Here is a 13,344-nt window from a genome sequence, read left to right as displayed (position 1 = left end):
TTTGGCACATATCCGACCAGACATTTGCTTAACAAAACTTAATCTATTTCAGATTTAAAACTAACAACTGGAACTGCCATTAGTGCAAGTGAATTTTAAATATCGCCAACCCTTTCTGTGTAGAAGCCTTTCCTAACATATCCCTCGAATGGTCTGGCACTAATTCTCGGACTATGTTCATTCCTGATGACGGGCTTATGCCTGAAGTGTCGATTGTCTTGCTCCTCAGCTGCTGCCTGACGTGCTGTGCTTTTCCATCACCACACTGTCAACTCTGATCTCCAGTATCTGCAATCTCCACATTCTCCTTCTCAGAATATGCCCCTAGTTTTAAAATCCCCAAGCAGTGGGAATCGTTTGTCTCTATTTCCCCTGTCTTCTCCTGTTCAGATCTCGACGACTTTGATCAGGTCAGCCCTTAATATGTTAAGTCCTGGAGCAAACAATCCGAATTTGCATATGAAATAGTTAGAGAAACCCAGACGGTCTGGGGAGAGAAACTAGCAGAGCAAGGTTGCTGAAGGTGTGTGTGAGTGTGTGTGTGTGTGTGTGTGCGCGCGCGCGCGTACGTGTGTGTGTGTATTTATTTCTAAGTGGTACCGGCAGAGTGTATGATTAAAGATAGAAACTATAAGTGAGATTGCTGATGGTGTGTGTGTGTGTGTGGATTAGAGACAGAGTGTGTATGCGTAGTCTGTGTGTTTGTGAGTGAGAGAGAATGATTACCTCTGTGTGTGTGTGTGTGCGTGTGTGTGTGTGCATGTCTGTGTGTGTGTGCATGTCTGTGTGTCTGTGTGTATTTCCATTTATTATTTTTTGGATTCATCTGGACTGGGAACAGGGTCTACAATTTAGAAATAATATTTTGAACAGCAGACAGGATCAAATTCTCCAGGAAGTACACATCTGACACGGCGCAGGAAGGTCACTAGAATGTGTCACTCCATGAGATAAAAGACAACATGGACATTCACAAAGCCACTCTGACCCTAATTTCAAGACTATACTGCTTTGTTCCAGATTCCCCAATCAGTGGAAATAGTTAATCAAATCTGTCTTTTCCTGTTAATATCTTTGACGAGTTCGATCAGGTCACCTCTTAAACCCCTGAAATCCAGTGCAAACAGGTGTGATTTGTGCAATTTATCCTCAGAACTTAACCCGTGCAGTCCAGATGCCATTTTTGTTAACCAACATCGTACTCCCTCCATGGCCAATTTCTCCTTCCTAAGGTGTGGGGCCGAGGTCTGCTCACAGTGCCCAAATGGGTTTTAACCTGAGTCTTGTATCATTGCAGCATAACGTCTGCATTTTTACACACCAGTCCTGTTGATGTAAAAGCCAGCATTTAATTCACCACCTTGTTTGTTATCAACTAGATATCCCATGTTGTCTTCTGGAACATTGCAGCTGACCTTTGATCAGGGTGCGCCTGGGAGTCGAACTTAAAAGCAAGCAGAGTTTAAAAAGAGTAAAGCAAGGGAAAGAGTAACAGGGAAATGATTAAAACTCAGCAAACATGGAACCAGTCAGACTTCACCTCGGAATCCGCCAAAAAATCATGGAATTGGTGATTATACATTAAGCTATAGTTGTGTTAATTCCACAGTTTATTTCGCAATGAATTAGATTATGCCAATAAAGTAAGATAGTTATGCAAACAGACTTTAGTACAAACATAATTGCCACAGTTCATTGCATTTGCATTCTTTACAGATTTATACAGAAGTATGTTTGCCCTGTGAGCACTGGTCCATGTTCATTGCAAGTCTCATATTAGTTTACAAGTCACACCCAGACTTCACAGCCTTTTCTGTGTAGTTGCAATGACCCCAGTTGGGTTTTGCCAAATAACGAAAACTTGTTACCAGCCAACCTGTAAAGAGAAAGTTAACATTGAATGTAAAGTTGGAACGAAACAAAGAGAGATTGAAATGAACTATATAATATAGCACAGAGCTGTTAAGGCAAGCGATCGGAGAACAAACTCATTTAAGTATCTGTGATTGCCCGATAACACATTTGCTCAGTTGTCACAGATGCATTCCTTCGTAATGATGTCAGCAACAAATAAAGATCTCGCACAATAATGACGAGAGTCTGATTGGGTACCGACCTGATCCACTTCAATCCTGTGTTCCTTTTTATGAGACTTGTGAATGAAGGGATGGATGTATCACTGAAATAATTGCTGTCCAAATCCAACCCCTCCAAAGACCAGTTGAAACCAACGGAAAAAGCAATGTCCTGCACACAGTGGTCAGTTAGGTCATTGCAATCCAACCTGCAGAATGTGACAGAGCCACAGAATAATTTATGGGATTGCTATTCCTAATTTAAAATGTAATTAACCCCATTCTACAATGGAAATTGTTTCTCACATAATTCTTAGAGGCCATGAGCCCAAGTCTCCCTTTATTTCTACATGAGCAATTCATGACTTTAGACTTGCCTAATTAAGATTCAGGTCCTAGAGTGTCAGTATCACAATATGTCATCCAGTGCTCCCTGATTGGACCGGATTAACGCCCACAATTAGGAAACTCGCATGCTACGAGATCTAGCTGGCAGACCCTATTATAACTTCTACTTCTCCACGCCACGGTAATACGGTTGTAGGTTGTTACTGAGGTGAGTTCAGAATTCACGTACCTCAATATTTTGATTTTGCAGCCAGGATCCATGAAGGCAGCTGTCAATCCTCTGGCTCCCGAATCACCCAGACTGTTGTGACTTAAAACCAATACTTCTAGCGTGCGGTTTACATGGAGCGCTGACTTAAAGTGTTCAGCAAACACGTGAGTCAAACGGTTACCCCACAACCTGCAAGAGTCCAGCACACACCATGAATTATCTGAAGACATATATTAATATCTTGCCAGGCCTACATCTACATAGTCGGTTGTACCAAATTAAGAGCAAACTTCATTTTAAACGCACATCATCCACTGGCACTCTTCATAAGCCGGTAAAATGAGTGAACCAGATTTTTTTTTCAATAATGAATGGTTCAGGGGTTAACACTCCTGTATGATAATGCCAGTGACCAGGGGTCAATTGCACTCTCTGGCGACTGTCTGTGTGGAATTTTCACGTTCTACCAGTGTCTGCGTAGGTTTTCTTCGCAGTTGCTCTGGTTTTCACACCCACTCCAAAGATGTACAGGTTAGGTTGGAGTGGCCATGCTAAATTGTTCCAAAGTACCCAGGGATGTACAGGTGAGGATGATTGGCCATCATAAGTTGTCTACTAGCTTCAACGGAATGTGTAGGTTAGGGTGGATTCACAGTGTTAAATTGTCCAGTAGTGCTCTGGGATGTGCAGCCTAGGGTGGATTGGTCATGTTAAATTGCCCCATCGTACCCAGGGATGCGCAGATCAGGATGCATTGACAGTGTTAAACTCTCCCATAGTGTCCAGGGATGTGAAGGTTCAAGTTGTTTGACCATGCTAAATAGTCCCATATGTCCAGGGATGTGCAGGTTAGGTTGGATTGGCCGTGTTACATATTTCCACAGTGAACAAGGATGTGTCAGTTAGGCTGGATCGGCCGGGTTAAATTGTACCATAGTGACCAGTGATGTGTAGGCGAGGGTGACTTGGCCATTCTATAATTTCCCATAGTGTCCAGGGATGTGCAGGGCTTGTGGGTCAGCCATAGGAAATACTAGGTGTTATGGATAAGGTGGAGGGAGTCGGTGGGATGCTGTTCGGCGGGTCAGTGCGGACCCATTGGCTGAATGGCCTCTTGTTACAATTCTATGTATCAACACTGTCATTGTTAACATCTTAATTCTGTCATTTCATTCAAATGTCACCATCAACTAGGACTTGAATCTGGGACCCCAGGACCTTGTGCAGATTCCCATTGAGAAATCCCATAGTATCTAGTTTCGATCAGATGTCCTTACTCCAGGGTATGTAGTTTGCATTCTGTCCTGGTCAGTGCAGTAACCAATCCTTCAGAAGACGCATCACTCAGTTCGTTCTGGTTTAGCCTGCAGGTTCAATAGAAAGAGACGATTATTTAATTAATACCCATCATCAAAACATCACCATATCTCGATGCAACAGGTATCAAGTGCCCTACTTTGACACTTGACCAATTCTGCGATGTTGCTCCACCCCCATCCGCACCACACCGCCACCCAAAACTGGACGCCTGTCCACACATCCCTGAGGGTGGACACGATAGGTTAAAAGTGTGATAAGAAGCCACATGGAACACAAGCATTTATCAGTCGTGTTACAGACAGTAAGAGCGGGGAGCTGATGTTGAAGCTGCAAAGGACTATACTTCAGGTCACAGCTGGAGTCCAGTGTGTGGTTCCTGACCACACGCAAGAGGAAAGAGGGCACTGTACTGGATGGGGTGCAGAGGGAGATTCACCAGAATGTTTCCCCTGGGATGGAGCCTTGGAACAATGGTGAGGAAATCAAGGGGGAGGCTGGGATAAGCTCAGGTTGGAGCAGAGAGCGGGAGATTCTGATGGCGGGTGTGTACGATCATCAGGGTGCACAGAAACAGTGGGTAAGAGGCAGGCATTTCCTTTCATCAATGGGTCGAGATGGTGACGTAACTAAAGGCAGGAATGGTTGGACGAGATTTGAGGGCAATCAAATCATCCCGCGGGTTTGGAATGCACTGCCTGGGAGGGGAGTAGAGGTGGGAGACCTTACACAATACGAGCACTTGAAATGTCAGATCGATCAAGATCAGTTCGGGAGTGTGGGATTAGTGTCAGTAGTCGTATAGTTTCGGTGGTATAGAATAGATGGGCCGACGGGTCTCATCTGCACTGTGATTTAGTAATATCTATCCCTCCCTCCCTTGTGGTGTCACCATCTGTGAAATGATACCAGTTCACCATACCTCAGCACTTTACACCGATGGAGGACAGGGACTAAGCAACACAATCCTTCATCTCCAATGTGACAGCTATTGAGGTTGAGGTCTTCCACTGAGGGACACAGCTGTAATACGATGGCGATAGCCACACAGTCCATGTGGCTCAGATTTACAGGGTTCCACCCTCCAAAAGGCAGCTGCTTGGCGGAACCCACTGTCCTCTTGGCTAGCTCTTCGTCCTGAGCTTCATACATATCGCACAGGGTCTGCAGCAGCTCTGCTGTGTTTGGCTCACGGTTCACACTCTGTATCCCCGCTCGGACCCTGGACTCCAAAAATGCTGTTAACCTCCTAATTGTTTCACGTGGGGCAGGACCCAGGAGCTCCTCCAGCAGCCGGGACAGAGGGGGAGAGCAAAGACCAAAGAGACATTGCCGAAATGCTCTGGACCGTGCATCTCTCCCTTCAGAATGTCTCTCCAGGACGACGAGGAGACTGCTGGGGTCAGCGGTCAGGAACTGATCCACTGCCGCCAGGAAACCTTGTACTAGTGGGTGGGGGAATCTATACATTACCCCACTAGCCGATTCTTCCCTCTCCAAGATCTCAGCCGGGATGTGGGATCGAAATTCCAATCGACTGAGCCTCTGCTGGCGGGAAGGTTCTTGAAGGACAGAGGTCTCCCGATGAAGTCCTTCATAGGCCAATTTACAGAGTTTCCGCAAAAGTAGGACGCTGTCCTTTTCCTGACCAATGAATGGCCTGAAGACATAATTGGTTAGGAAGTGGGTGAACGTCATTGGGGAACTACCCTCAGAGGCGCACTGAGGTGTGAGCAAGAAGCCAAGAGAAGAGAGGGCGCTCTCACAGTGAGAAAGGTTAGAAAACAAGCAGTAGGGATCTCGACTCTCCCCTGTGTGTCCAGAAGCATCTGCCCCAGGCTCTGCACTTCGGGTATACTCCCCGAAATATTCCTGTCTCTCATGTTCAGTGAATTCCTGGAGACACTTGTGCGATGTTGGGATGGTTTCCTGGAGCTGTTCCTGCTGTTGCTGCAAATTGGGATCTAGGAATCACAATAACATTTTTGTGTTACTGTCAACATTTCTCTCTATTATCCAGATTTACATCCTATACAGTTTCCTTACCACCCTGATCAGAAATGTTGTTATGCACGTCCGAAGCAAAAGAACTGGAACCCAGCTCTCTCGGCTCAGAGGAAAGGACACCACCACTGCTGCATAAAAGTTTGCTACCTGAGTAGGACAATCTGAACCCCATCAGCTTATCAGATATCAAGCTGTTCAGTAATGTTATTACACAGTTCAGGACCAAGAGGAACCCCAACTCACACCTCCTTAATCAAAGCTTGGGACTCAACCACGAAGGCTTTAGATTTGTATGCTGCACACAGTTTCTCAATAATCAGCACACTCAAATGTGTTATATCAAACTGCCTGCAGCAAACGGGAATCGATCCAGGTTCTCCTTGCTCAGAGGTAGGACACTACCACTCTGTCACAAGATCTATATACTGTGTAACTCTGTAGAGACCTTTATCAGCTGTCAATTTGGAGATTGAAATGCAAAAGCCACAATGATGTAATAAGCAAATTGTCTTTCTGATAAACGTTTATATGATCGCTTTTGGTAGTCCTAATGATTTTTGACTCTCTTCTCACTATTAGGGAGGGATTGCCCAGAGAGATTATTGCTGTTAATCCAGAGACCCAGTTAATGTTCTATGGACAAGGGCACAAAAACTGAAAATAGTGGAATTTTAATCAGCGAAAATCTGAAATCCACTGTCAAATATCAGGAACAGCCCATCTGTTTCACCCATATTCATTGGAAGAGGAAACTGCTATCTTTCCCTGGTCTGGCTAAATGTGACTCCAGACCTACAGCAATATGGCTGAGTTTTAACTGCCTTCTGAGATGGACATTAAATGCAGGCCTGGCTAGTGATGGTCAGATCCCGTGGCTGAATTTAAAAAGTTTAGCAATTGGAACCAGGTTGATCTTATTGACTACCAGCTCCTTGTTTCAAGTTATTAATTTGTGCTAGTCGGGAAGTCCTCGGCTGATCGATATAACCAGGAGAATACGTGGAAACTCCTCAGATTAGGGGACTGACTCTGTGGTGGTGCTGGGTCATAGTCAGTGTTTACTGTTAACCTGAGACAATCAGGAAAGCCTTGGCTGACAGAGATGACTAGGAGATTTAGATTCTCCTCAGTTTGGGGGACTGACTCTGTGCTGGCTGGGTAACAGAAAACGAAAGAAGATAGAGAAAGGGGAAAAACTAACGAGAGAAACAAAATATAACCAGGAGATTAGAATCCCCTCAGTTCAGGTTGGTTGACTCTGTGCTGGTTGGTGCTGCAGTCAGTGTGTCAACGGTGTTTTGGAGGAAAACGGATCCCTGAGAAGGCTGGTTTACAAAACCAGTTTTGTTAACTGCTATTCCTTTTCTTTATTATTGAGGACTGATATCTAAACTGCCTGATCCACGCAATCAATGTGTTTCAGAAGTAACTCAGTTCTCATTACAGCATTGTTGTTTCACCGGCTTGTTACAGCTTGTGTGTTACTCTTTTACTTTGAGAAAAGGACAATGTTGATTTTGTGGCGGGTGTAGCCCTTGGACACTAGTTTTCTTTGTTTTTTTTGAATGTGTCTTCACCACGTTTTGTTGTTTGGACTGAGCCCTTATGAGAAAATACATCTGACCAGATGAGCGGTTCTTGTGGGTAAGCCTGACCCTTGGACAAGGCCTCTGCAAACTGAACATCTGTGTGTGTGCTGGGAGGTGAGCACTTGCTGTATCCTGGAGTTTGGGAGGTGACTCTGCCTTGGGAGTGAACGAAACCTGTAAAGATGAGTTAACTGCACCTTTACAATGTACTGTGTTCCTGTGAGTGGGCCTCATTCTCTATTGATCAGCCAGGACTCTATGGAGACTGAACAGCTTTGTGCTGTGGAGTGTGTATTTGCTGCCTTCTGGAGTGGACTTTGTCTACTGGAGTGGATTCTGCCTTTCGTTGTGGATTCTATCTCTGACAATACACTCTGCATACTGCAGTGTAGTTTGTTCCTGTGAATGAATTCTGCATTCTGAAGGGAACGGTGTATCGTAATGGGCTTTTTGTACCAGAAGGGATTCCGCTTGCTGCTAATTAGCTGTCTTGTTGCTTGCTGGAATTATGACCTGCACTGTCTTGTGTGCCCCTGGGCCTGCCAGGCCTTACTCTGAACTGGGAGGCATATATGTTGTCCAGAAAGCTGTCACCCCAAGAGTCAGAGGGTGAGTTGACCATCGTGTGCACCGGAAGGTTAGTAGGCTGCCCCCAAAGCGGAAGGTGGGTAAGCCACCCCGGTGCCGGTCGGCCCAAGAGCTAGGGGGTGAGTAGGTTGTTCCAAATACTGTCGTCCCGAGGAAGGGTGTTTGGGACGGGTTGGCCTAGAGGTGGCTGGAAGGTATGTCAGAGCAGCCAACAGCCAGAAGCGCGTAGGGGCAACTGGTATCCGGAAGGCTTGTTGGCTGTCCTGCGTGCTGTTGTCCAAAGGAAAGGAATGGGCTGCCCTCGAGTTGGATGAAAGGTGTGTCAGGGCAGTCCACAGGCTGGAAGGCACGTCAGTGTGGGTGAAAGCAAAATAGTAAGTATGGGAAGACAAAGAGCTGGAGGTATATTATCCATCCTTCGCACCCTCACACCAGGCAGGTATTCGAGCGGGCTGCCTTTGAGGTGGCTGGCTAGAGAAAGTGGAAGGTGGATAGACCGTCTTGATCATTGCTGTACTGAAATGGGGGGGGGGAACAGGTGGGGAAACAAGAGAGGCTGCCCTAGAGGTGGCTGGATGGTGTGTCATGGTAGCCCGAGAGCCAGAAGGGACATGGGCTGGATCAAGATCTAGAAAGCAAAGGCGTGGGCTGCGTTTGAGTGTCTGGAAGGTGGGAGGGATGGGTAGTTTGCTGGGTTGCCAGGGGTGTCTGTGATATATGCTCTGTTTTATTGTTCGGCTTATTGGATTGTCTGTATGCGATTGCATTTACATTTTTGATATAATAAGATGGGATTTGAGGTTCTTTCTCTTTCCCCTGTGTATGATGGGATTTGAGGGTTTGGCTTTGCTGTCCCTTTCCCTGTAAATTGCTATTTCTTATAAACTGCTTTTCATGGTTAACTTATTGTTTACCAAAATATAAAAAGTTTACATATAAAAACAAATGATTAGATTGTCCTCAGTTGACAACTGACTCAGAAAAAATATACTATGGAGATTTAGAATCACTTCAGTGCAGGGGTATTGACTTCACGGTGTCTGGCTATAGCCAGTGGGTACTGTTATTGGCTTCTGTTTTGAGGGACACTATTCCTGAACTGGCTGTTCTACCTGTCCAGTTTGTTAACTGGTATTCCTTTTTTAAGTGAGGACTGAGTTCTATACTGGCTGACCTGAAGAGTCAATGTGTTACAGGTGTAATTCAATTCGCATTATGGAACTGTTATTTTACGATGGTTTCCAGCAAGTGTTACTTTTTTCCTTTACCTTGAGAAATTACCATACTGATTTTGTAGCAGGGCTTAGCCCTTGCACTCTGGTTTTTGCGTATTTTCACTTGTTTTTGTGTTCAGACTAAGCCCCTATTAGATAATTCACCTCTCCAGATGAACTGTTCTGCTGTGGAGAGGCCTGGTCCTCTGTACTTAGACTAGGCATCGGTAAAGACTGAATAGGTGTGTGTGCTGGATGGAGAGCATTTGCTGCATCCTGGAGTGGACCCCCAGCCTGTTTGGAGTGGGCACAATTTGTAATGGACTGTATTAATGTGAGCGGGCCTAGTCCTCTTTGGATGGACCAGGCCTCCACAGAAACGGAACACCTACATGTGTGTTGTGGCGTGTGCATTTGCAACCTTCAGGAATGGGCTCTGCCTTTGTTTGTGGACTCTCTTTCTGGAAATGGACTCTGCATATTGCAGTGGAGTCTGTTACTGTTAATTGACTCTGCATTCTGAAGTGAACTCTTGTGGCTGGTAATGGACTCTGCATACCAGAGGCGACTCGGAATTTGATTAATGACTGCTTTTTTTTAGCTTGTTGGTTTTATCACCTGCACTGTTTTGGTGTCCCTACCTCTGGCAGGCCTATTTTGGCAGGCTCATAGATCATCCCGACTGCTGGCAGGTGAAGAGCCATCCTGTGAACAGGAAGGTGAGTAGGCTGTTCCAATAGCTGGAAGGTGGGTAGGCATCCTGATGCCGGCCGGCCCGAGAGCTGAAAGGTTGGCAAGCGGTCCTGAGCGCGTTGTATCGAGAAAAGGGTGGGGTTGGCTGTCCTAAACGTGATCAGGTGGTGGCAGTGCACAGGGTGGGTACGAATAATGCATCGAGGTGGGTACGAACCAGATGGTGTGTAGAGGTGAATTGGGAATCCAGAAGGGGCACGGGTTAACAGCCAGAAGGCAAGTAGGGTGGGCTGCCTTCGAGTGGGCAGAATATGGGAGGGATTGGGGTTGCTGGGTTCTGGGGTCTATGTACTGTTTTTCATTGGATTGGACTGTCTTGTCAGTGTTTGATGCTGTTTCCTTTTTGATGGTTGATGGGATTTGAAATTCGCCCTCATTTCCCTGTTAACTAATGAAATGATGGGGTATGGGTTATGGTCTTGCTGCCCGTTCCCTTGTAAAGGGTGATGTTTTTTGTGAACTACTACTTGTTTATTGTGAAATGATTGTCCATTTTTTTAACCGTTTCATAAAATTAAAAGAACAGGAGATTAGATTCTCCTGAGTTGACAACTGACTGACAATGAACTGGAGGGCATAGTCAATGTGTACTGTTTTTGGTTTTGATTTTGGGGATCTGATTGGCTGGCCGACTGATTGACTGTGTCGATGTGCTACAGGTGCATTTCAGCTCTTATTAGGAAACTATTATTTCACTGGATAGTTACAGCCTCTGTGTTACTCTTTTTATTTTGAAATAAAAGGACTCTGCTTCTTTTGTGGCAGGGCTTAGCCCTTAAACTCTGGTTTTTATTGTCTGCACTTTTTCTTTGCACGTGTTTTCACTTTTTGGTGTTTGGACTGAGCCCGTGTGTGTCAGCTGCATTTTCCCAGATATAATGTTTCTCTGTAGGTTGGCCTAGACCTCTGTGTGTGAACTAGGCCTCTAATGACTCTGTGCTGGGAGGTTAGCATTTGCTGGAGTTGACTGAGTACCTATGAATTAACTGCACCTTTACAATGCCATGTATTCCAGTGAGTGGGCCTAGTCCTCTGTGGATGTACCAGGCCTCTGTGGAGACTAAACACCTGTATGTGTTGTGGGGTGTGAAGTTGCTACCATCAGGAGTGGACAGTGCATACTGGAGTGGATTCTGTCTTTGATTGTGGATTCTGTCTGCCAACGGACTCTGCATAGCAGCAAAAAAAAGGTCTTGCGTGTCCCTGGGTCTGGCAGGCTTTACCATGAGCTGGGAGGCCCATAGCCCATCTCGAAAGCTGTGACCCCGAGAGCCACAGGGTGGGTAGGCCGTCCTGTGAACCAGAATGTGAGGAGGCCATTCTGATGTTGGTTGCCCCGACAGCTAGAAGGTGTGTAGGTAATCCTGAGCACTGTCGCCCCGAGGAAAGGGTGGGATGGCTGCCCTAGAGGAGGCTGAAAAGTGTGTTAGGGTGACTAAGAGTCAGAGGCGTGTGGGCCTCCCTGTGCGCTGTCACCTCAGGGAGGGGGGCAGCCTGTTCTACACGTGGCTGGAATGTCAGAGCAGTGCGCAGACCCGAAGGTGCACAAGGATGGATTCAGAAACCAGAAAACACCTGGGACAACTGAGAACTGGAAGGGGCATATGGGAGGGTGACTTTGAGGGGCCAAAAAGTGGGAGGGATCTGTGGCTTGCTGGGTTGCTGCGGGGTATAATGTTCTATGCACTGTTTTTTTTTCATTGGATTGAACTGTCTTCTCTGTGTTGTTACTTTACTTTTCTTTTTTTTGATGACTGAAGTTGGGATTTGACGATTTCCCTGTTCACTGAGCAGTGTTTGGCCTTGCTGCATCCACCCTGCAATTAGTTTTTTTTTTGTGAACTGCTGTTGTTGTTTTATTGCTTTGTTTTTTAAAAATGAAATAAAAATAGATTAGATGCTTCTCACTTGACAACTGACTGAAAATAACATAAGATGGAGATTTAGACCCTAATCAGTTCAGGGAGACTGACTCTGAGTTGGCTGGCCATATAACCCACGTGTGCTGCGGTTGGTTTTATTTTATTGTTGGAGAACTAATTCCTGAAATAGCTGATTTTCACACTATGTGTTTTCCTGTTGTTCCTTTATTAAAACTGATTCCTGAGCTGTCTGATCTTTACAGTCAGTGTGTTACAAATGTATTTCAGTTCTCATGAGGGAACTGTTTTTTAACTGGCTGGTTACAGACTGTGTGGCACTGATTTATTTTGAGGAAAGAACTACACTAATTTTGTGGTAGAGTTTAGCCCTTGCACTCTGTTTTTCTGTAATTTCACTTCCTTGTTTTTTTTTTGCTTGTGCTTTCACTTTTTGGTGATTGGACTAAGCCATTGAGTCAACTGCATCTTTCCAGATAAACCCTTCCTCTGTGCGTAGGTTTGGGCCTCCAGGGGTGGTCGAGTCCTCTACAAAGCTTTGAAGACCTGCATGGACGCTGGGAAGTGAGCATTTGATGCCTGCTGGAGTGGACTCTGCGTTTTGGTGCGGGCTCTGCCTGCTGAAGTGTAATCTGCCTTTGGGCATTAGATAGCTGGATGTAGTAGGCCAGTTGGGGATTGTGAGGGTTTAGGTGCTCAATAGTCCTCAGCCGACCCACGCACTAGAAGTCTGGCTCATGGCCAGTTAATACACGGGGTTATCCAGAGGTCGAGGAGCCGATATTTGACCCAGAGGGATGCGGGCCACAGTGGGCTAGTCAATACGTGGGGTGGCCAGGGGCTTGAAAGTCAACGACTGGCTTGGTGAAGCAGATTGGCGGGAGGTCTGTTTAATACACGGGGTGACTGGGGCCAGGTAGCCAACAGTTAACCCATAGGAAAGCTGGTCTGGGTAGAGTATACTATGTAGCTTGAGGCCGGAGGGTCGATGACAAATCTGGAGGAAAGCTGTCCAGGAATAGACTGTCAGTACAGGAGCAGGTAAAGTCAGGCAACTGATAGTGTGCTCACAGGCAAGCCAGTCTAGGGCTTGCCCTCACTATGGGGGGAGGTTGAGGAAGGCAGCCGATAGCAGCTGGTAGGAAGGCTGACCTGGAGAGGACCAGTAATTATGCAGGAAGGCTGGTAACTGGACAATCGATGGCCAATCCGTCAGAATGCGACCAGGTAAAAGTGTCACGACTACATGGTGTGGCCTGGAGCTGGAAGGCAGACAGCCCTCCTATAGGAAACAGGCCAGAGGGAGGTTTAGTTAGTGTACAGGGTGACTGCGAACCAGGAGGCCGATACCTGGCCTGGAAA

At 46.1% G+C, this 13,344-nt stretch overlaps 1 protein-coding gene across 1 annotated transcript; it reads right to left on the bottom strand.

Annotated features, from left to right (window-relative positions):
* Positions 1-1,610: 1,610 nt before the first annotated feature.
* On the bottom strand, positions 1,611-9,419 carry LOC140468650 (NACHT, LRR and PYD domains-containing protein 5-like). Its single transcript, XM_072564734.1, has 6 exons — positions 9,404-9,419; positions 4,874-5,915; positions 3,912-3,998; positions 2,653-2,823; positions 2,117-2,284; positions 1,611-1,876 (listed from the first exon to the last, which is right to left on the bottom strand). Exons 1-6 carry the CDS (start codon positions 9,417-9,419, stop codon positions 1,789-1,791), a joined length of 1,572 nt encoding a protein of 523 aa, XP_072420835.1. The 3' UTR covers positions 1,611-1,788.
* Positions 9,420-13,344: the final 3,925 nt, after the last annotated feature.

Source organism: Chiloscyllium punctatum, chromosome 47 (assembly GCF_047496795.1).
Source record: "Chiloscyllium punctatum isolate Juve2018m chromosome 47, sChiPun1.3, whole genome shotgun sequence".
In the NCBI taxonomy this organism is placed as follows: Eukaryota; Metazoa; Chordata; class Chondrichthyes; order Orectolobiformes; family Hemiscylliidae; genus Chiloscyllium; species Chiloscyllium punctatum.
This window is presented reverse-complemented; position numbering and strand designations above follow the sequence as displayed.

Bases quoted from the DNA above. Each gene is read 5' to 3' on its own strand.
- LOC140468650 (XM_072564734.1), bottom strand. The intron at 2,285-2,652 runs GTACGTGAATTC...CACATTCTGCAG, and splicing joins TGCAAAATCAAAATATTGAG to GTTGGATTGCAATGACCTAA. The intron at 1,877-2,116 runs GTCGGTACCCAA...TTCTCTTTACAG, and splicing joins ACAGGATTGAAGTGGATCAG to GTTGGCTGGTAACAAGTTTT.